The 24,177-nt window shown below is 44.3% G+C and overlaps 1 protein-coding gene across 1 annotated transcript in view; it reads right to left on the reverse strand.

The window, feature by feature from the left end:
• The window catches only part of plxna2 (plexin A2), a 157,883-nt gene that overhangs the window by 19,273 nt on the left and 114,433 nt on the right, over positions 1–24,177 (reverse strand). Inside the window, exons 14-24 of the mRNA XM_047584622.1 lie at positions 23,933–24,050; positions 22,225–22,361; positions 20,751–20,918; positions 19,440–19,533; positions 13,139–13,378; positions 12,582–12,725; positions 11,792–12,026; positions 9,655–9,797; positions 8,266–8,534; positions 357–423; positions 44–190 (exon numbers count right to left, since the gene is read on the reverse strand). Coding sequence (XP_047440578.1) covers positions 44–190; positions 357–423; positions 8,266–8,534; positions 9,655–9,797; positions 11,792–12,026; positions 12,582–12,725; positions 13,139–13,378; positions 19,440–19,533; positions 20,751–20,918; positions 22,225–22,361; positions 23,933–24,050 — 1,762 coding nt within the window. The remainder of the gene's footprint in view (positions 1–43; positions 191–356; positions 424–8,265; positions 8,535–9,654; positions 9,798–11,791; positions 12,027–12,581; positions 12,726–13,138; positions 13,379–19,439; positions 19,534–20,750; positions 20,919–22,224; positions 22,362–23,932; positions 24,051–24,177) is intronic.

Genomic DNA, 24,177 nt, shown 5'->3' on the forward strand with positions numbered 1-24,177 from the left:
CCCATGTGCAAACGTCTCGCGCGCCTGGTGGAGTGTGACGTACCAGGGTTTTGTACTCGATCTGCTGGCGGATGAGTTTGTCTTCGCTCAGGGAGTAACGGGCCTCTCCGGTGATGGCGTCGATGGGCCCCTTTTCCATCTGCTGCTTGATGGCGCAGTACAGCATGAACAGAGGCTCCCCGGCACACTCCTGTGAGCACACACAAAAGGCAGACGAACACGCAGATTCACACATGAGAAAACACCACGGCATAAACACAAAAACCCACTAGACTGCAAACAACTACGTGCACCACACAGCACAAACACACTTATAATGTCAAACAATGGATTTGCTAAGGGTTTGGTGCACTAACCTTGAGGAATTTGTGAAGGAGGAAAGCGAACCAGTTTGTAAGCATCTTCTCTGCAACCGACTCCGTTCTGAAATTGCATTAAAAAAACAAGAGAGGAAACAAAAGTTGATTCTTTTGCTTTCAAAACTTTTAGACGATTCTAAAATTCATGAAGTTATGGGGGGGGGAGGACTCAGGGAGGTTATCTTGACATTTTATCCTGACATCCTGAGTTGTCGTGTTTTGCCTTTGGTTTTTGCCTGTCTGCAACACTGTGGTCACGGTGAGTGAACAGAGCGGGGAGAGGGCATCTGTGTGTGTGTGTGTGTGTGTGTGTGTGCGAGAGAGCAGAGCGTGCGCGGATGCGAGCGCGGGCCAATGCGTGCGCGCGGTTGATTATTCACGTGTGGTTCAACACAGCGGGACATCAGCAGCTGTGACAAGCCTCAGCTGTTGAGAGAGACGAGTGCTGTCACAGCCAGGTAACGCGTGATCACAGCCAAAACGATCTCCTCTCCTCTCATTTCCTCTCTCCACCCCCACCCCCACCTCCAAACACACACACCTCCCTCTCCCCTTGCAGTCAATCACACATGGAGGTACAGCTCACTGCTGGGCTTGATTGGGCATGAAAAAAACACACGTGTGCAATGACCTCTCCACTATTTCTACCACAGAGCGCACGGGGAGGACTGAGCCTTTTATGATTCCTGCCCATGTCTTTCTCGGAATTCCAGAAAAAAACATAATTCCTATGCCTCATTAGCACCATCATGGAACACCAGAAAAACAGAAGTTGGACTCAAAAAAAAAATTAAAAAAAATACCACACGGCCAGGTGGGAATGGTTAATGAGCACAGGAGCGTAGATGAAAGGGTTAGTTATGTGAGTTGAATAGCAACAACAAGCTCCGGCCTCATGTTGGAGAAAAGCTGCCGCCTTGCTCTTTTGTCTCCTCCATTTGATTCCTGCACAAGCTCATGTGCTAGCCGACAAACACCAATATCAAGCAGCCTTGGATAAAAAAATGTTTTTTTCTTCTTCTTTTTTTTTTTACCAGAGAGCTTTTGGTCCACACCATTATCCATGTCATTACACCTGCTGCCTTTACCATAGCTGCTACATGGCTGCTAATCACAAGTTAACATGCCATGCTAAAGTGCTCCATAGTCTGAGCCGCTGTTTGCAAGCCTGTGATAGCTCGTGATTGTCACCTGGCCGCGAATGATCTCTACCCAGTCAGCTCATATGAGTGTTGCCAGTTTAAATGGCAATGCATTGGGGAAAAAAAAAAAAAAAAAAAAAATGACCCCCTTAATGTAGCAGGAAATGACTGTGATTACTCTGGTGGATATGATGCCGGAGCCTTACAGCGCACTGTGCTGAACCGTGGGATTAGTCGGAATCGAAGCAGCCAGGTATTCAAGACGAGCGAGAGGGCTTCCGTCTCCTTAATAGTGCTGGGATGATTATACCTATTCAGGCTCTGAATGGACCTGAAGGGAGATTATGACTATTATGGAGATAATTGCATTTAAGTCGTGTTTGAGGGCTATAAGCAAGAGTCTGCGGCCGACGCAGAGCCCCAGAAGGGCTGTCAGGGCAAGTGAGGTTACGTTTAAGTTACTGAGTCAAGAGAAGGTGTCAGTCATTCTTTCCCTCCCATTCATGCGAGAGAGAGTGAGACTTTCTTTTAACTTGCAAATACAGGACTCTGCCTCCGCGGCAGGACGGTGGAGCAGAGGTTATATTTTGCTTTGAATGGTGTGTGGCTGAGTTGTGATGCTGTCTCCCGCGCCCGGAGGCTATTCCCCTGCGAACGAGACTGCTGGCCAGTCTCTTGGCAGCTCATTGAGAGGATGGAGAGCTGGGTGACAGCCTATTTGAAGTGTGATGTGCCAGTGGGTGGGGGGTGGGGGGGATGTAGATTGGTTCACCCAGTTTCAGATACAAAATGATTGTGTAAACACTGTTGAAAAACAGCAGCGCGCACACACACACTAGCCCCATGCTTCTCTCCTCTCTGTCTACATATGAATAGACGGGTCGAGGGTGTGCGCGCACAAAGAAACGCACACACAGTGTCCACACGCTTCATGTTGCAGAGCTGCACAATGGACAAAAAAAAAACAGTCTTCATTTGGAAACATAATACATAGACACGAGAGCCTGAAGCTGCATTTTCACGCTGAATAAACCTAAATACATTGTGGATGTTTTGGACAATACCCCAAATCCCTCTGTAATTGCCCTCCTTCCTCTACAAGAATTCACCCCCTCCTCATACTTACCGTGTTCCCCTCCCTGCTTGCGAGAGACTTGAGAGTGTTAGAAGTTAATGGAACCTATTAAGCATTTTAATAAGCTCAGCAAGTCCCGAAGAAGGAAGTCAAATAAAGCCCTTTGTGCGGGGGCTGTGCTGAGTCCCCCTTAATATCTCTCCTCTCGAAATGTCGAGGGGGGGAAGCACTTTGTTCTCCTTCTTCTCCTTTCCTTCTTGTCCTCCTCCTCATCTGCCTCCACTTCCTCCTTTCTATTAATTGAGTTTCATTAATGAACATCAGGATTTCATTATCCCACGTAGTGTTTAAGAGGAGCCCCATCTCTGGTCTCCTAATGGCAGCTGTGGTGGTGGTGGGGGGGTGGGGGGAGGGCAGCGGAATGTCTTTCAATGAAACTAATGCCAAACACAATACGCGCTCTCTTAATAATGCTGTACTCCATTGCTCTGCATGGGCGGAAATCTCATTACAAAAACGCTGAGGAGAAAAATAATACAAGATTGAATAGTCTCAAGGTGATAGAAGCAATGTTCTGTGATTCCATTAAAAGAACATTATGAGGAGGAGAGAGCGCGTGGGAGCCAGTGGCTTCGGCAGAACTTAAGGAGAAGGCGGAGAGAACGGAGAATAGAATTTCATTAAAAAAAAAAAATAGAGAGAGTCCAGCAACAACAAACACAAGTAGAGTGTTAATAAAAGCGAGTTCAAGAACAAGTTTCACTAATGTTGCTAAATACAATCCATGCGTTGCGGGCTGCTGCATCAGTTCCACTTAGCGTACAGAGGAGCGGGGAAATCAAACACAAAGCTCAGATATTGCTTTCAAAAAGCTTTTAGGCGAATGAAAGTGTCTGTGAGCTTAGAATCGTTCCCTATCAAGACAAAGACACCAGAAGGCATCTGAAATCTTTAAATACCACAGAGAGGTTCTCTCTCTCTCTAAAAAAAAAAAAAAAAAAAAAAACATGCCTCAGAGGAGCACGAGTGCATCGTTCAAACATGTTTCCAAGAACTTAACTGACTGGGGAGATTCTAGGCCTGCTACATAAATGTAAGATACACTTGTGATTTGTTTTCACTGTTTTTTTTTTATGACAGATTGTGAAATGGGACATAGCACTTAGCTAGGAATGATGAAAGCAGAAGAGTATGTGGCGTATAACCACTTGAATGTGCTGCATAGCGTAGTGTAACATTTACAAACTGCCCTCTGGCTTTCAGACACAATCAACCCTCCGTCGTGTTTAGTGACATGAGACGTGTCGTGTTCTCTGTGCAACTATGGTGCATTACATCAAATAAATGGCAATAATTTGTTAATTTTCAGACTACAGAGGAGCAGCGGAGCTCAGCTGTACGACAACTCACCTTTCTGTGACACAGACATTTTATTCATGTTAATGCTCCTCCATCCACATGAATCCAATGTCTGTACTGTCTATTTTCTTCTATTTCCTGTAGATTTGTACATTTGAAAATCTTGTGTATTTTATTTTTTATTCTATTCTATTTTATTTTATGTTATTGTATGCTTATAACTATCTTACATGGATTTTTACTAGTGATTTTTAATTTTTTTTTGTTTATTTAACTTTATTTTGTGCAGCTGAGCCACTGTGACCAAGAAACTTCCCTTGTGGATTAATAAAGTCTAATCTTAGTCCAAGTCTAAGTCTGAGTCTCCATCCTACTGTCTCATTTGTATTGATTTCAGTCCTCCTTCAGTCAATTTGACTTCTGCTATAAAGTCTAATACATCTTGCCAGTAAATCTACCTATTGGACCTCAGTGGACACTTAACATGACTGAAGACGAGGGATGCTATCTGAACAGCCATTCCATTTAACTTAATGTACTCTACTGAGAGAGACATTCCTCATAGGTCTACATCAAAATCCGAATCAAAAATGATCATCGTCATATTTACAGTTGGGTCTTTGTGTTGGGAATGGACCTAGTGGCTGTAGACCGACTTGCGTAAAATTGTCGTGCCCCAGAAAGAACAGATAATACATCAGCAATTAAACACTCCATTTTGGAAAATAAATAAATAAATAAATTCTATCTGGAGATAATCTTCCTATGTGAGAGACAGAATATGTGAGAAGCATACCATGCAAACAAAGGTACGCTGGAGGCAGAGCTGGTGAGAAGCAATAAGAGATGCAGCGCTAATGTTAATCAGCGAATGAGTCTTGAACATGCGGCCCACGTATCTCTGAAATTCATCCATGGGAAGCATTTAGAAAATCTGTTTAATCTGCTCAATTAATATGTTTATTAGTTGTAATTCCATTGTTGAATCCCCCTCGTCCTCGTCCTCGTCCTCATCCTCCCTCTCATCTTTCCTACAGGCCCCCCCCTTATTTCCCTTATTATTCTGCGCCAGTGACGGCGTGGCACTCCATCTTCTCGCTGAAACTCACCACAGAGAAAGGGCCTCAATAATTAATGGTGCCTTGCTTTGCCGGAGAAGTGACATTAAACTGCTCTGCTGTGTCATAGCATCCCCATGCGACATGTCCGCATACTTTACTTACACCGCTGTGCATAGTGCTCATACTCTGAACGCATCACACCGTACTGTACATCTGAGTACAGTCTGTAAATAAATGTGGTGGATTTGTTTTGTCTTTTTCTAACCTCTCAGTCCGAGAAAGAAGCAAAAAACGACAAAAAACATCAAAATCAAATGAGGCGCATCGTGATATTGCCTTTTATAGCAGGTGGCACGTTGCGTCATTGCGAAGATCACAACAGAATGGACCCGTACATGGTGTCCCGAGGCTAAAACAGTCCTTTTAGACAGTTCACCCAGACAAGAATTGGTGTGTGACCTATTTTTATTTTTAAGTATTTTTGGAGGGTGAGTGCCAAAGCTGGGAAGCACAGGAAGTACTGAGAAACAGGCTTTGTTGGTTGTTGGTCTTGGTGTTCTCACAGCAGTCGATGGGAGAAATATGCAAATACTCTGCTGTTCACGCAGAGTTCAGCCCCACAGTAATTTTACACGTCTAAACCTTTGGCGACACAGATGCAAATATAATACGATGTTAATAGTTGTGGCAAAGCTAACTAATAGTTTCTCTCAAAATATTAAGAAAATTAGCATTAGCAAATCTTTTTTTCTGCTGTTGTTTAAGCGCGAGCACTCTTGTGGCATCGCCTGCGCATGACATAAGCACAGAATGAGTGCACATACTGTATATACTGAAAATAACAGCTGACGCAATATCATCAGTACGCAACTTATCTGATGCAATCCGAAAGCGACATTGCCATATATTCAGGGAATTTGGATGACAATTAAAATTTTAGGAGTTGACGCAACTCCTTTGAATGCCGGCGTGGAACACGGGACGCCGAATCCTCCGGCAAACAACCATGTGCACGCATCGCGTTGATTAAACTTTGATTACGGTTGCCGTCAACGGCACGAGCGCGAAGATAACCCACCACAGCACATGACAGATGGAGCTATTTTTGCATTTTTGTGCGATTGTGGTTTCCTTTTAAAAGGTCGAGCGCGCCTGCTTGTGGACACGTTCGCCCCTGGAGAACAGATGACAGCTGAGCGAAAGAGAGGAGCTCTTTGCTACAACTCACACATGTCTCGGGATGCACTTTCAACCCACTGTAATATAAATGAGGAAAGGAAGTGGGTTGGTTGACCCGGGGTCCTTCCTGAATGTTGGGGCCCTGTAAATTTTACCAGGGAACTGGGAGCTCACCAATATTTTATGTGGCGCAACATTCAGAATGACCACTGCCGCTGTATACGTTCTAAGGTCACTGGATTCCATTATAGTCGGCTCCGCTTTATTTGTTGCTTCAATATGTTGGTGTAATATGCGGCAGGACCACATGACACGCACATAAACACAAAAGGTACCCAGACGGATACATTTGACCGTTACAACCAGAAAACAGATGGGAGTCTTAGCCGCAATAATAGGAAGTATTTCACTATTCTTTAAGTGTATATGTCGAGGAGACCTGACAGAAAAGACAACTGAATGGGAAACTGGCAACAAAGCACAGCCCAGCAGCCTCCCTCTACGCCTTGCACAAACACAATTACCTCTTGGAGACATGTTCAATTTGACTATCATCACAGATGTGTGTGTGTGTGTGTGTGTGTGTGTGTGTGTGTGTGTGTGTGTGTGTGTGTGTGTGTTTGTACGTGTATGTGTGAGTCAGCTGGCTGGTTCGACTGTCGGCTTTTCTCCAAATGAGCGATGAAGAAGACAACAACAGCAGAGAGCCATATCAAATCGATAATCCTCTATATTCTTAGCAAAAAAAAAAAAAAAATGGGAGTGAAATGTAAAAACTGTAGGACATTTAGCCCTCCAGACAGCAACCGCAGGACCTGAAGATTATGAGCCTCTGTGTTCATAATAAGAGAGGATAATGAAAACTTAGAGGTGACGTGGGGCCCTGCTGTCATGTGCAGTAACAGCTTAATCCAGCTCCATTTGATGCTGTGCTGCTTCAGTCCACTCCTCTGTGTATATGCACGGCCTTTTCTCTGTGGAAGCTATTTACTCTGACTATTAATGTGAGGTTTTCAAATAGAGACACAAAAGGAACATTAACATCAGAATGAAGGTGTTTTTTTTTACATAGTCCAGCAGCTGCCTGCTCTCACTGTCTCCGCTTATTAGCCCATGTAGACATAATCAAAATCATGCGCGTAGCAGCGAGGCTTTCAGGAGGAGCCATGCTTTTCATACCTTTTGAGCTAACAATTGTTTGTCAGTCCTTTAACCAGTTTCTAAACCTACACATGAAAAACCTGCTGAGGACACACGGGCAAGGACTGGGTACCGTAGATGTTTAAAGTTTTAACACATTCTCCCAACTCCCCAGGAAAACAATGTACACTGGACACACTGAGAGGAGAAAAAAAAGTTAAGCTGAACCACCTCTGAATGTTTTATAAGGAGCCTGAGCCTGGAGGATAAGTGGGACTGACATCGGCATTAAGAGGGAGGAGTGGGAGAGACGGAGCGCCAGAGAGGAGGTGGAACCGAGCAGAGAATTCATATGTTCTGAATAGTGCATGCCGTCTATTCCGGCTTTCTGGGGTCGTTCTATAGCACTCATTACAAGACGTAAAGCGTCTACGTGGAACACGGGAAAATCATCCACCCGTGCGAGAAAAAAAAATCATTTCTCATCCATCTGTCTACAGACATCAGCATCCTCCTACAGCCCTGCACTTGTTGGCTGTTCAATTAAAATAAACATCAGAAATAGTTACGTAAAGCAAACAATACAACAATGACTTTTTTCCCCTGAAAGTCTCATTTATGTTTTACAGTTTTCTATTTTTTCGCAAGCTTGTTCCAGTGTTGCTTTTATTTTCTTGTACCATTGAGCAAAGTGACCAGAGTCAAATTCCTCGTACTTGCACGCATACCTGGCCAATAAAGCTGATTATGATTCTGATTCTGACTGAAGCACTTTCTTTGATCTTTGTGACCACGGATAAGAAGCTTTTGTTGACAGTGCTGGATGCCTTTGAGGATGTTTTATTTATTATTATTGTGAATCTGGTCTTATTAATGAATTACTTTTAGACTGAACTGACCCCAACCGAAACAAGGCCTCGTGCCACCAGCTGACATTATCGCCACGTTACCTGCGCAGCAGCAGTTTAGGGTGGTTCTTGCTCTCCAGGTTGCGGTCAATCAGGTCTGACAGCAGGTGTTTGAGGACATCAGTGGCGTACTCCAGTCGCCCCTGCAGGGCGGTCATGATAAGTGAGGCCACGTTGCCGCGGTCCCTCATGGAGAAAGAGCGCTGCATTTCCAGAGTTCGGATGAAGGTGAGCAGGAACACTTTGTTGTTGATGAGCTGGCCAAACAGCTTCAGGGCCTTCTCCACGTTCTGCTGGCCATTGCCCGACACCTTTACAGAAGAGGGAAGTGTGTTAAGGCTAATGAGTACCCAGCATTAATTTGTCCAGTAATAATTTAAATGGTAATGAGCTGAACTGAGAGACTTATTTATTTTTTCCGCTCCTCAACTTTCATGGTGACCTTGTCTCACGCACGCACACACAAACAAGATTTCTCCAAAGGCACCGAAACCCTCACTCACATTTCACTTCAGGCAGATAGGAGCTCCCACTTATGATGAGTAACTGAGAAGATCTTAATCAATTATTGACCAGGGTTCTGATAAGAAGCATTGTTCTCAGAGGTAGCTGCCATTTCACTTTCAAGCGAAATGTGAAATAACTTTCCAGGGTAAGACAATCCAAGTACCAAGTTTCTATTTTTTTTTTCTGAGTGCACGTCACAGTTTTTTTCCCCTTTTTTTTAAAATAAATTGGGGCTTTTGGCAGAAAAAGCCTGTCACATGTAATGCCAAGGTTATGCAGTGATGTGCCTATGACCTCTGGCGTACATGGCTAACCCTATCTCTTTAACCGGCCCCATTCCTAGCTCACACACACTCCCTACACATAAAAAGGTGTACCTCTATCACAATGAATCTCTCTATCCCTGATAGTTTCATCCATCCGGACACCGGGCTATGAGTTCCGCATAAAATAAACTCATTTCCCAGCACTGCCCTGGCCCCATGAAAAGGAGCAAAAAAAGTGCTAACCAGCCAGCTTTCCTCCCGTTGGAGGAACCCAGAGTCCTGCCTGAGGATTGGGAATTACTCACTTCATTACCTCTCATACTGCAGCCACTGGTGGATGAAATAGCCATGTGCTGGGACCTGTTTTCCATGAGAGAGCTTACATGTGAGGTGTATATATGTGTGCTACCCAGCGTGATTGACTACGCATGTGTGTGAGAGAGGATAAGTGGCACGATGGTATCCCTTTCCCTACGAGCAATTTCCCACTGCAGGAGAACTGGTAGGATCAGATACATAATGTGACCCGTCTTTTCTTTTACTTCAGCGTGACTTTTCCTTGCCCTTTCCTAATGCATTTGCTGCTTACATGGCCTGGCCATCTTCTTTCCCATTTCTCTTTCTTTGCCTTTGCTTCTCGTACTCAGTATCTAGTTACCTCCAATTCTCTGAGGACAGGATGATCCTCGATGCCGGGGAAGAGGACCCTCATGGCATAAGTCCTGTAGTCCAGATGCGGGATACCGGCTCTGTCGAGGTCACTGGTCAACTCATTGATGTCTGTCTGCAGCTCGGCAAAGGCTGGGAGGGAAGGGGAGACAGGAAAGAGTCAGGGGAAATATTTGAGAAATGCATCATGAAAGTAAAACCGTTCTTTAATCCCCCAAGGACCAAGTCTGTGAATCCTTCTTATCTTCATGGTGTTTACTGCCGTTATGATGAAGATGACAGAAAGCTCAAGATAGTGTTCACGTCAGAGGAACTCAATATTTCACATCTCTCACTTTAAAAAAAAAAATACTCTGCTCGCTCTCTCTTCCACACACACACACATATATATGCCTTCCTTCCTCACTCATTTTTATCTACCAACCAGTAAATTGGCTGTAGCAAAGGCCCCAAAGAGTGTGTCATCTCAGTGTGAGGCTGCAGGTGAGCACTAGTTAATTGGCTCCAACCTGACTGGCTCTCGTTGAGGCCCACGGCTCTGTTGCTCTGCTTTGTCGCCCTTGGGGAGGCTCCCTGTCTGCAGCCTATCACAGGAGCAGCAGCAGTCCCCTAACACCCTCCTCAAAACCCCGCCGACTCCAACCAGACTTAGCGCTCACCTACTGGCCCGATAGCCCCCTGCAACTCACGGGTATACACCTCAACACATGAACCCAAAGTGTAAAAGGAGGAGCCCAGGTACCTAGCCAAATCCAGCCCGCAGGGCAGTGCTCTCCTGGCCACTGCTAATGGTTAAAACATTCATTTTCTCCTTTCCCAAGGCTGCCCATGTGATTCCCCCTGTTTGCCCACTCTATCTGCCCATCTGTCTGTATGCCCCACTATTCTTTGCTGCATTCGGATGTATTTTTACTGCATAATAACAGCAGGAGAGTCGATAAAAGGGGTGGCCTGAGGGGATACGCAACAAGGTCTCTGGCTAATGAAATCCCCTGGCACTGCCAAACATAAACCTCACTTTTGCCATCTCGGTGAATGGCTGTAACGTCCCAGATGATGACCTCAGGGGTGAATCAGCACAGTTTATTTGAAAGCATGGATGCTGGGCCAGATGTTGCAACACAGAGTGCTCTTCTGAACTGCTGTTAGATGTGGTGGCTTGGTGTCAATGAGTGGGTAGAAGTTCAAAGGTCAGATTGACCATGGAGGAGGGAAGGTGTAGACACGTAAGAGCAGTGGTTGCTCCAGTTTTGTTTTTTTTGTTTTTTTACTTAAATGTAGCATGTACTATAAATGTAGAATTAGTCCTCAATGTAAGAGAATGTGATGTGTTATGCGTCTTGTGCTGGGAAGATGGTTAAGATTATTCCATATCCATGATATATCTGAAAACAAAGCTAAAACAAAAGCAGTTGGACGTGCTTGAGTTTTCTTAAAGCCTTTTTACCACTCATCCAAATGGCTTCTTAAATTCTAAATTGAAGAAACTCATGCAAGTCCAGCTGTCTTTGCCTTAGACACACCATGACCTGGATGACTGAGAATTTCCACAGGCTCAGTATCCATAAATCCGTTTGTATGCAAGCCCGCATCCAGCCTGCAAACTAGAGAGCAGAACAAAATGTAAGATGTTCTTTGTTTTAGCATGATGTTAAGGGTCACATACAGGGCTATTTTGCTGAATCTGTTGTAATAAATAACCAGGATGACTCACTGACCCAGATTTGGAGAAATCTGCACTGCATTATTTAATGCACACAGACCACCAGCAATTTACAACACTCACTGTACTCATCTCATCCTCTGCTACCACTTATCCTCACTAGGGTCGCGGGGGTTGATGGAGTCTATCCCTGCTGTCATCGGTCAAGAGGCGGGGTACATCCTGGACGGGTCTCCAGTCTATCGCAGTGCTACTCACTGTACTATGTGCACTATGTGCTTATACACTCTGCTCAACTGAAATGCAATCACTGATGTGAGTGACAGAGTGGCCTCTAAAATGACTGGATGTAAACAGACACTCCAAGCAAAGTACACCCACAATCGCTCATCCTACAGTCTGAAGTTTAACAGCAGGCTGCTACATCTGGGCCGTGCGCACGCTATACAAATCTGATGCTGACCTTCTTTGCACTCGAGGGCAACTCGCGACTCCAGGTTGTCCATTTGCATCTGCAAGCGCTTAAGAGTGAGGTCGTTTTCACGCGACTTCCGCTTGTAGGCGATGAGCACGAGGATGACGATGATGAGGAGGAGGCCTCCACCTGCCGCGATGCTAACAATGGCTGGAAGGGTCAGCAGGCTGTCGGACATGATGTGCACCACACCTGGAGAGACGTGGAGGCCGCCCACTTGAACCTGCCAAGAGATGACAACACACACAATCACAATGAACATTCTTTAATCTAAACCGCACAAAGAGAACCATCCTCCCCCTTTCGAAACTCAACGTAGGCTTGACGTCATTCAAACCCAAAAACATACATTTCCTCCTGTTTGAACTAAAACAGATCATTGCTTCTGAAATCTATATATCTTGATAAGGGATAAATGGCAACGCTCCAGCCACATCTCTCGAATTCTATATAAATATTATCAGCTGTAATTGACACTGAGCGTAAGCACATGGCCACCTTCTACATGCTGACGTCGAGAGGGATACGGGCTTGCGCTTACACTCAATAAGCGAGCGACTGAAAATAATTGCAGCGGAATCCGGCAGAACCTTTTGACGGCGAGAGCACACTCATGCTGCTCTCCATTTGACCCCTTTCCTTCAGCTGAATGAACAATGATGAGAACAGAAATAATTGAGTTTAGAGGCCACAGAGGAAATTACAAATACAGGGATAGATGGAAAGTGAGAGGGAAGGAGAGTCAGGAAGACACAAAGGGAGGCAGGCCGACACTGACCATGACTTTGTATTGTCCGGTGAGGTTGGGTGGCTCACACAGCAGCTGGCTCTCAGACACAGTGACGGAGCAGGGGGTCTCTCCTATCAGTACCGTGTAGTTAAGCTTCACCCCTCCTGCTGCTGGGGGAACCAGGTTTCTGCCCTGTGGGCATGTAGCCATGGACAGCAGGGTGTGAAATTAGCAGTTAAACTCAGACACACAAACACACAGCTGAAAATCTGATCGTTTCAAAAATGCACAAAGCCGACATGTCGCCTAGAAAGATTCTAAATTAAATCCCTATGTTTGGGCACAGCTGCCACCAAATATAATTCCATACTGAGATCAAACAAGATGGTATACTGTATTTCACATTGGCGGTAATTGGGAACAGCTGGTTATCAGAAGAAAAGAACATAATATATCTATCTCCTCACTGTTTCTTATCAGTAAATAATGGAAGAAAAACATCACATACAGGAAATTAGCAGATATTACAATCTAGAGGAAAATAAAATGGGTTGAAATGTGTCCACCGGTGAATTTTCTGTAGATTTAAATGCATGCTACTATACCTTCAGAATGATGGGTGAGCCAGGCTTTTGCTCCAGGATACCAGTGGTGCTGAGAGGTTCAAAGTAAGGGTTCGGATAGTAGAGGAGGTTTGTGTTGTTGAAGACCAGCAGCGCCTGGACATTGTTGAAGATGAACCCGAACTCGTCCGGTTGCTTAACTGTATCCAAACCTGGATGATACTCTGCCATCAGGGAGGGAGCAAAGCAGCTCATACAGGTGTTGTTCAACACTTTACACACCTGAGGGCGAATAAACAGAAAACAGAGAACAGAAATATGTTACAGAGAAAATGCACTTTTTGTGATGCTACCGGGGATGTGTTGCACTGAAACAGCCATCAAGCCGTGATAGGCCGAGCAACTTGAAATGAACTGTGATTCCAGGATACACTTAGACAACTCAACGCGGCTGAGACTTTTCTTTATTTTTCTGGCTGCAAAATAAAACAGCTAGTTTCAAACAGTTCCCATTGTAAACGTCTCTGTTTGTTATAAACTAAACTGGGATCTTAACATGTAGCCTGCAGGCAGCTCACCGGCCTAATAATTGACATATAAAATCCCAATTCTTTCCGGAGAAAAGGATTTATTTTGCGTCATTAAATCCATCTTTACTCTCGAGGAAACCTCTATAAAATCAACAATAAATCGCTGCTACTACCCGGCTGAAAAACACTGGAGGACAACAACCACAAAGGATGGAGGCACTGCTGCTCTTTCTCCTCGGGTAGAGCCTGAGCTATGGCTCTTTTATTACTTCTCTTCAGTTTGCCCAGATGAGAAACCTGTCTTCCATCCATTCTCCCTGGCTCAGCTCTAGAGGGAAGGAGAGGGAGGATTGATTGCAGCACAGCACTCTGCTTAGAGAGGTTTTTATCTCCCCTCGCTGCCTCCCAGCTCCCTCTCCCTCTAGGGAAGAAACTTAATTAGAGGTAAATATCATCAAAGGTGGTGAACGCTAGTGACTACCACGCCTCCTACCTGTTGTCTGCTGCTGCTGCTGCTGCTGCAGAGAAAGCCAGGGAGATCGATGCAAACTCATTCTGTGTAAGGTACACAATTGGATTTAGCCAGCGTGGCACAAGGTGAGTTGCGGGAGTGCGAATGCAGAGGTGGAAGGCAGGACTGGCATCTTTATTAACCTTGCTCTTGGATATAGACTACAGAGTGTTTCAGTGTTGTCACCGCGTGGAGATCGAAATCTTCATCTCATCTTGCGTGTATTTGCCAAATGTGCTGCGAGTAATGATTACACACTGTAAAAACAGTATCAGCTTCAACTAAGTTACCACTATTTTTCTTTTCGATCCGATACTAAGTAATACTCTAATATAAGTCTAATATCCCAATACCAATACTTTTAGATGCTACTTGTGTATAAGAAAAATGATGACTGCTACAATGAACATTTGTGAATGTAATCATGATTTTTTTTTATTATTATTGTTATTATTTTAACAGTGCATGGATATTCGGTTGATGTCAAATAAAATATCAGGTTTATTTAAAATCAGCAAATCATCATCAATTGCAAATTCTCTCTTTTTGACAAGTTTATACAGGAGATATTTATACTTGGTTCTTTTCTTCAAAACACATCTTAATAAAAGATCATTATTTCTCTGTCGGTCAAGTAAAAAATGAGCAAACTCTTCAGCTGCCTAGAAATCAGATCTTTTATGGATTCTGCCTTGTGTCTGAACGAAACTGTCTTTAAAAATACATGGCAGACAGCTCTGAATGCTCGGGAGCTCCATTTTCTGGTCCTGACATTTTCTTTCTTTTTTAGAGTTCCTACTTCACGAGCTACAGTTGCGGCGCGTGATGAGCGCGAGGAGATAAGCCTTTACAAAAATAGATAGCACAGCCAGATAGGACTCCTGACATACTTTCACCAAGTTTGGTGCCTGTGAAATCACATTAACAACTAAAAACTTATGAGAGGAGATGAGACTTACAAAGCCTTCATTGCACGTGGATGTCACTTCGCAGTGCACCAGAAGTAACTAATAACATCTGAATAGCTTTGTTCCAAAGCCACAAATAAAAACCACACTCGTAACAGGATAACTGGAAGAACAGTATGTGTGATAAAATATAACACAGATTCACTGCTAAGATTGTGAAAAACTATAATTAACGTTTTACTGACATAATTTAAATAAATGTGAATTATTTTTATCCACTCACATAGATAACTTGACATCCTGGCTGTTGTTGCTGTCTAATGCGTAAGCCCATATGGTCTGGGCACAACACAGTGCAGGACACTCACAAAGGACAACTAAGCCAATTAAACAGTATGTGCTTTTCATCAGTATATGGACATTATAGGTTTAATGGATAAAAGAGTTCAAGCTAAGTTTGATGTGTGCAGCTTTCTTACAGTTGGCATGGTGACATGTTATACAGACAGGCCCAGATGCTCCGGCAGCATGCTCGTGACTGTCACATTGGAACAGCAAGGCATTTGCAAGTCAACTAGCGCTCTGACTACCATCTGCTCTGCCGGGGACAGATACTGTTTTTTTTTTTTTTTTTTTTTTTTCCCTTTCCCTGCACTGTCCTCAGTTTGTCTCTCTCTCTCTCTTTTTTTCTTCAAATACATCCTGTCTTTTGCTGATTCCTGTCAGGAAGGAAAACTGCTCCTATCATGTTGTTGGAGTGTGCAAGTCCAAAGCAGTGAGTGAGTAAATAGTGACGACTAAATGGAGCATTGTGTGATTTGATAAACAAAAAAAAAACAAAAAAAAAAACCAGGATATTTGGGTTCCTCTCTGGGCGGAGCAGTAAATGGCTGCAAGCACTGTGAAACCTATGCATGACTTCTGCCTTTCACCAGGTGGATATTAAGTGTGTTTTATTACTGTAGTGTGCATCCTGTTTATGTTACAGAAGGATTTAGAAGGATTATTGCATTTCCAAATGCTCTGCTGAATTACACGATTACTTTCCGTCAAACCATCTCAGTCATAACATTACACCGTACAGCCTCCAAACAGCGCGGCATCACGCAAAATAAACATGTATATTAAACGTGCATAATGTGAGATTTAAAGCTAGCACGGGTGCACCTATTCCCTCAGGCCATGTGACGGAAGGAGCTACACCTTATACAGCTCTGATAAACTGAATCGGGGTCAGCAGAAAAAGAAAATAATTGGAATGTCGGCCTCATCTGTCTTCTTTCTCTACTGTTGGATAGAGCCAGGGTGTTTTAAGGCAGCAACACTCCAACCCTTCTGGCTGAATACATTACCATGATCTACTGTGAGGCTACAGCCCACTCAATCATTCAAAGGTCTCTGGCCAGGGTGGCGGTGAGAGAGACTAAGGGAGACAGTGAGGGAGGATGAGACGGGCTGGCTGTGAAGATGTGCGTAGGAAAAATGTGAGGGGTTCAGCGGGTCCAAGGTCACCTGGAAGCTAACATTTGATAGCTGGCTCTCCTGCTACTGCTGTTCCTTCACTTGGTTACTCCTACACTGTGTCTATTTTTCTGGCTGCCCGCTGATCCGACCAACTGCTAACAGTGGCATTAAGTCCAACTTCAGCAGTGGTCCATCCAGCCAAGATCTGAGTGGTATTTAAACAGCAGAGTAGGGCTGAATTATTAATTGATTTTAACAGAGAATCGCGGCTATAATTGCAGTTATTTACTGCTCTTGAATAATTGGCAAAAAAACTGTTATTATAGTTATTGGGATTGTTTTACTTTTATCTTTAGTGCTCTGAAACTGTTTTTAAAATGCTGTAAAAGCTATTCATATGTTTTCCTTATTTATGTCTAAATTATCATTGTTGAATTAGAATATAGAGCATTTTGATGACATCACTTGCAGTAAAACTCCATCGCATGTCTCCTATCAAACTGAAACTTGACTTGAAAAATAATACTGCAAATCATGCAGCGATATTTGTCTGAAAATTTGCAAACAGATACTTCCTCCAAATTGTTCAGCCTTGTGCAGAGCAGTAGCTCCCGTTAATAAAGCAAAATGAAGGGAAAAAAAAAAGATTTCTTGAGATCAGGGGCTTATTTCGAATCTGTGAGCGGCGTTTCGTGCATTAACAAGTGGCGGCTGTTGTTTTAAATTTAACACAGAACCTATGCAAAAAAGACGATCCAGACGACCCTTCGCCATCCAGACTGCGATCAATCAAGACGCCACCATAAACCATCAATGACACTGATGATAGGTGCAGATGAGATGTACAGTGCGACATTACGAGACACATTTATACGGCTTCCAAAATCCTAATAAACAGGCCCACATGACCATTATCATTACTTATGGCATTGATCGGCACCCTCCTCTCGTGACAAGACAGCCTGATTGGCCACGCTGAGCACTTTCGATCATCAGCAGCAGCTGTAAATGCACCTCATGTGCCAAGCCTGACACCCGGTCCAGGCATCTTAACTGTGGCAAATGCGGTAGATGAAATCTTTCTGGGACAGGGAAATGTTCCGGAGCTGGAAAATAACCCTTTTAGCTTTAATCAAGATCATGATAAATGTTTCAATTGTGAATCCGGTGACAGATACAGAGCATTTCACAAAGAAAATTGTCTTTTTCTCTCTGTCCCGGTTTCTTTGTAAATCTGTGCAGGTGACACAAGGGAGGGAGAGAAGAGAAGCAATTTAGCGGGAGACAGGTGATCATTTGAAGGCTGGCTGACAGACAGCAGCTCTTATTGCTATAGGCTGCTCTGCTGTTTGCCTTCCTCCAGTGACAAAAAGGGAAAGGGGGGAAAAGGGGGCTGGTGGGGAGGGGGGTGGGATGAAGGATAGGTAATTGTAACCTTAGCATTTAATAGAAATTCATTCTCCGTGGCTGTGGGGGCAATCAAGACAGTGACACAGTCTTCTTTTGCGACGTGCTAGGTGGGGAGTCGGATGAGACGAGGCAGGGCGGAGACGAACAACTCCCTTTCAAAGCTTTGGAAACTGGCAAATCAGACAGCGCGGCACCCACACATGAGTCACATCACATTTTGCCAGGTCTCTCTCTATCTCTCATTCATCTGGTGTTTTTTCTCTCTCCTCGAAAAACACAATACACATCTACCTTTTACTTCTAATTACCACTTTTATAACTTAAAGGTCTTTAAAGGATATTGTGCCCTTGCATAGTGGAACAATGCACCACAAAAACACAAAAACACGAGGTCATAGTTAGGATTTTTAGCAAAGAAACATTCACCAAGACAGACACTTAGCAACAGTTGTTGATGACTAATGGCAATAATATGGAGCCGGAAATGCAGACAGGTCTGATATGGCAGAGCTGGGAAGATGTTGTAATGTGTGACACTGTTTCCAGTACGTGCCAGCCCGTGTGTTTCTCAATTTTCCATGCTACAGCAAACATGTTGCTGTATGTGATGCACAGCATGTGAATGAGAGACTATAGTCAGGCTGTCTAACGTGTTGTTGTAAAATAGAGCTCATATTACACATTAAGGCATGTATTCCCAGTTGGAAAGATGGTTCCAAAGATCGTAGGTTTGTGTTGTGTTACTGGACACAGAGCACTGTTCGTACCCGATTCCTTTTCCCTTGATTCTTCATACTCCCCTTTAGACGTTTCGCCTGCCCTCCATTCCTCACCTCCAACCACAAAGAGGAAATCCCATCCTCTTAATTAAACAAGGACCCCCAGGACAGGGGCTCAAATGTAATTTGTAATGATTTCCTGCAGCCAACTCTTTGATTATACAAGGGCTCTTTATGCTGACCAAAGGCTTCTGACTGCAGTTAATCTTCTGTTGAAAGCCATTAGGAGTCCCCTTTCCCCCGATCATGTACACCTCCAATATTCTCCCCACTGACACGCCTACACCCTCCTTCAAAATCTACTGTCCCCAATCTGGCTCCATTGCTTCGGAAAGACTGCATAGTTTGGATATATAATCTTTCCTCAAACAAAGTCTAAACTGTTGGCCAGAAGTCAGGAGGCTAGTGTAACGATACAAAGAAGACATATAAATAGTGAAATTTAGCATAAACTCTGCATTGAGCACCGCATGCAGATCAGTCCCACTGCCCGCTCTATTATTCACATGCTTGTTGGTTGAGAAGATTGGGTTCAGGCAAAAGTCAGAGAAGCACAGAGAGCTAGAAGGGCTATTAACATTTTTTGCTCAGACTTCATTTAGTTTGCTTGCAAAGCAGCATTTAGCATTCCAAGCTGACATACTTAGCATAGATCATCCCACACAGGCTACAGTATGCATGTACAGTGGCCGTACTCAGCGTGTTTCGAATACACCAGCTCGACGGTATTTTGGTTCTTACGTTGACAGACTCCCGGCCAGCATATTTCACTCTGATCCTGGGCTCCTGAACCACATCCAGGTTGGTCCCCGTCACCATCAGGGGGGTGTGTCCGCTGAAGAGAAAGACAAGCAGAATGTTGTTGCACAAGCGTGTTTGTGTCTTTTTTTCGTTCCTTTTTTTTTTTTTTACTTTTTACTTCATAACTGAACAAAACAGTAGCCCAAGGCAACTGAACTTTCTTACCCTGACGTACCTTTGGAAAATATGCGCCCTCACTTGAAAATAAATGCATCAAATCGAATCTCATCCTCATTTTCTTTCGGTAGGTAACAGCCTCTGGAGCGGTGGACGATTAGATGTGAATTTTAACTGATTCCGCTCGCTAAAATCAACTCGTGTGCATTGGAAATACCAAGACAGCTCAAGCATATTAGGATGCGGCCCTGAGCCTCGAGACACAGTGGCACAAACAAAGCAGTTGTTGTGCTTGTCAGCGTAGCATGCTCAATAGGGATTCGGGAGAGGCTGCAATGAGAAACATGAGATGGGTCTATGCACTTAAGCTAGCTTTACTGTACTGCACCATGGGAGGGGAGTTACTGTACACGGACCTCGTCCTGTCAATAGGCTCAATAAATTATAAACTCAGCCACTGCTGAGACTTGCGCACTGACTGCTCCGTGCCATCTATTTGTTTTAGATGGTACGGGTCAGGGAGCATTATTGCTGTCGGGTGAAAGTGAATTAGTTGGGAATTCAATTTATTCTCTCCTCCTACATACAAAAAGAATACACGAAACAAAGCCAAGTAAGATGATACGATGTCCTTCCCTGCCTGTGTTTCCCCTCATTTCTCCCCTCTATTCCCCGTGTAGCCTGCACTCCATCTCCAAGCCCACGCCATCTGCTGTGGACTCACACCTCTGATAGCACATTGTTCCAGTAAGCCGTTATTTCATCGTCATCCCTCCTCCTTTTAATTAGTAGTGTACAGTGTATGTGTATCTGGTATCTGCCAAAGACGTTCAACAGATGGATCAGCACAGCATTCGATAGGAGGATCTCAGTCTCAACGGTGCCCATCCTCTCCAATCTGTGAGCGGTGGCTCTTCTATCAGATCCAGACTAATTGGAAGAGAACCCAACAGTAATTGAAAGTGCAATATTGACTTGTGTCTGCTCACTGCTGCTGGCTTGGATTGACTGGCTCTGAAGCTCTGCATGGTGGCAAATCCATGTCTGGTTGTTAGAACCTTCAAGATTTATTGTGAGCGTCAGACATTCAGAGTCTACTTGGTACAGTGTGTGCGCCGTATATACTGTAGTTACCTTGCGATGCTCCACTCCGGTTCAATGCGCTGGACGGTGGGGTCCTCTATGTACTCGAAGGTTAGGCTCTCCCTGACTTGTGCGCGATCCACGCTCACACTGATCTGAACCAGGCCCACGCCAGACAGAGACGGGGCGGAGTAGCACACGATCTCCGTCATGGTCCGTCTACACGTGCAGAAAAATAACAGTTATCGTCATGTCATTATTATGGAGTAAACAGGTTTGACAATATGTATGAGTGAGAAAATAGAGGGATATTCTGAAAACTCAACCTAACCTCTAATGATATAATTATGCACAACATATTTACTCAATTTGCACGGGCAGAAAACACCACCCAACAGAATTGGTTATGCATTTTGTACTTCTCCCACCCTCTACGAGACTCCGTAATCTACCTGCACACCCTCTGTATTTGTCCCAATTCAATAGAAGAGGAGGGCATGTAGTAGAACAGCCCCCCGTAGTCCTCTTCCTCCCATGCCAGGAATACAGTGGAGAGACACAAACCAGTAATTAGCCCCATATCTCATTAAAGTTGGCTTGACTCCTCAACCTTACAACATTTCAGTCAGACTACTTTGGTGGAGCTTAAAATAGGTGCCTTCAGGAGTGGAAGGCAGAGAGAAGACGTGCGGGAGAAACTAAGACACAAAAGGAGGGATGGGGGGGGAAGAGATGGAAGCAAACTGCGAGAATGAGATAATAATAATGGGGGGCGAGATAAACAGATAAACACAACGATGGAAGGAGAATGGGAAGGACGGGACTGGGTGCTGAAGGAGAAGAAAGGTTTTTCTTGGAGCTATTATTACGAGGTTCGACGCAGTAGGTCATCAAACCCTTATTAAGATTTACACAAGTTTCACACAGAGGGGGGGGGGAGATAGGCTTTTCCTCTGGGGGATTCTCAGTAATATCAAGGGGAAAAAATACAAGAAAGCTGTGAAATATAGGAGCTTATGTAATGGGAATAATCCACATCATCTCGAGAACGAGAGCGCCCTTCTTATGCTCAAGGCATGCCACATATCCAACGTTTTCTGACAGTGATGCGTGTATCAAGGCCAGAAACTTAAAGAAAGCCTGAGCTACCGTGAACTACTGTTGTGCTGCTAGTATATATTTAAGTCATAAATATAGGAGCTGCAAAACAACAATGCAAAAACAATTGAACCACAACAGAACAAGCTTGACAGATGAGAAACGGGCTATAAACCATTCCTGCTGCTTTCAACTGTTTGCATTTACTACGATGGCGCCACCACTCACAGTTCAACTTCCCAATGTTAGCGTTGAATTCAAGTCTAAGTCTTTCATTTGCCCTGTACTGAATAGGAACATTTCTCATCACATTGTGCAACTAAATAAATAAAAAAAAAACTAATAATAATCTGTGGTGAACAGAAGCATGATCATATTAAAATGTCTGTGCCTCCGACAGCAAGAGGGTGCAAGAGGAAAGTCTCACCCAAAGAACTCGCACGTCTGGTTTCCAAACTGAACGTTGACACTGCTGCCGGCGCCGAGGTTCTCTCCCATTATGGTTACTTTGGTGCCTCCAGACTCTGGACCTTTGCAAGGGGACAGGCCTGTGACCGTTGGAGTCTACGGAGATGAACAAACGCAGAGAGACGAGGGAGTTTAAGACAGACTGTGAGATCAATTTAAAATGGACAGGAAAAAAAAAAAGGGTCCAAAGGGCAGAAAGAAAAGATGTATACTGTGTACACTAAACAGAGTCTGTAGCAAAGCTTGAAAGCGTTATCACAGATCCCCGGCAAATTACAGTTATTCATATTGCCAGGCTGATGGCAGAGGAGCGCATTGCTGGTGCGGGGAAAGAGGATAAAACCAGGAGCTCTTTGAGTCCCTGAGAGATCCTACTACTGCATGTTGCGCATTGCTGGGTTGTGTCTGAGTGAAGCTTTTTAAAGTCTCAAAATAACTAGTGTTTAGAGCGGCAGGCAGACAGATGGAGAAATATCCAAGCAGACAAGCCGTCATATGGAGAAACACACATGCAGCCGTGCGCGCTTACACGGGAGCACGCAAACATAAATCAGCCATTTAAGAACAACAAAAGGCAAACTGTCATTTCCACCGTCCCTTCGCGTACGTGGCCGCGGAAAACTGAAGATGGCGCATTCTTTTTTTAGCTGGCCCGCACTACAGGGGAATTGCACGTGGTGCCAAATTTAGGCTGTGTAAAGCAATCTCAGAGGGATTGCACCGCTTCCACGAGTCGCGGTGTTATCACAGGTGAGGAAACGTGGCCAAAGATGTGCTACGAAACGCAAGAGCATCACTCCGACTGCACCCAGAACTGTCGGATGTGCACGGTTTCCGGGACGCGGGGAGAAGGAGGTAGTCTGAAAACAGTGGTAATTACTGACTGCTGTTAATTGTTCAGGGAGTGCTAATTGTGAAGGTGTGAGAGAGCGCAAATGGGAAAGCTGATTATCTGTTAGCGGCAGGGTGGTAGGCAGTTCATGGCAGAGACAGGGAAATGTGTGTCATTTTAGCGCATTTACTAGTCTTTGTATGGGTTCCTCCCACTCGACCATCCAACCACGTTACAGTGACACTGATATACTCCGTCCATTTATTTCTCTTTTACAGTTTAAATGATGACAAAATACTGCAACGGGTGTCAGTTATACAAAAACAAACACACAAGAAATCTTAGACTGTTTTTAACTTCTGCTCATGCACTGTGGCTTTCCCAGTGAGTTTTGTGTAAAATGTGTGATTTGCAGCACCAGAGAACACGGAGAACACTGGTGAAATTAGTGTATGAGGCGACGTGGGCTTATAATCATGAACTTATCATAACGAGAGACAAACAGCATCTGCGCCGAGACCCGCACAAATAATTAATGAGCACCACACGAAAACCTTGTGCTGTCAATGGAAGAATGCTATTTTCAAACAAAACCAGAACGCGTGCACCGAGTTATTTAATTACAGCACGTTGTTTGTAGGCATGGCAACTCCAGCATAATTATTTGCCTGAAGCCCATAAACAATTAATTTCAGAGAACAAGTCACTGTAGAGTGTACTTTGTTTCATATACGCCTCTTATGTTTGCCTCAGTCGACTACAGCACACTTCATAAGTGATTTTACAGCTTCATATCAAGATGCAAAACAGAGCGGCGGCGTAACTGCAGTCGTACCACAAACGAGTAGAGCTGTGAGGAGCGAGCCCTGAGTTCTGGTCTGCACTCTCCAACGCACAGCTGGACTTGGCCCGGTCTGCTGTCGGCGGGGGCCGCGTCCATCTCGCACACGATCCTATGAAGGGAGGAAAGGAGTTAAAACAAATATATATAAAATGAATGCTGAAAAAAAAAGACCAACACTGAGAACTTTCAGAATCTTCCTTATAAACGATTTCAAACTCAGGAGCTGTCTTCATGTT

The sequence above is a fragment of the Mugil cephalus genome, chromosome 1 (assembly GCF_022458985.1).
Source record: "Mugil cephalus isolate CIBA_MC_2020 chromosome 1, CIBA_Mcephalus_1.1, whole genome shotgun sequence".
NCBI classification, from domain to species: Eukaryota; Metazoa; Chordata; class Actinopteri; order Mugiliformes; family Mugilidae; genus Mugil; species Mugil cephalus.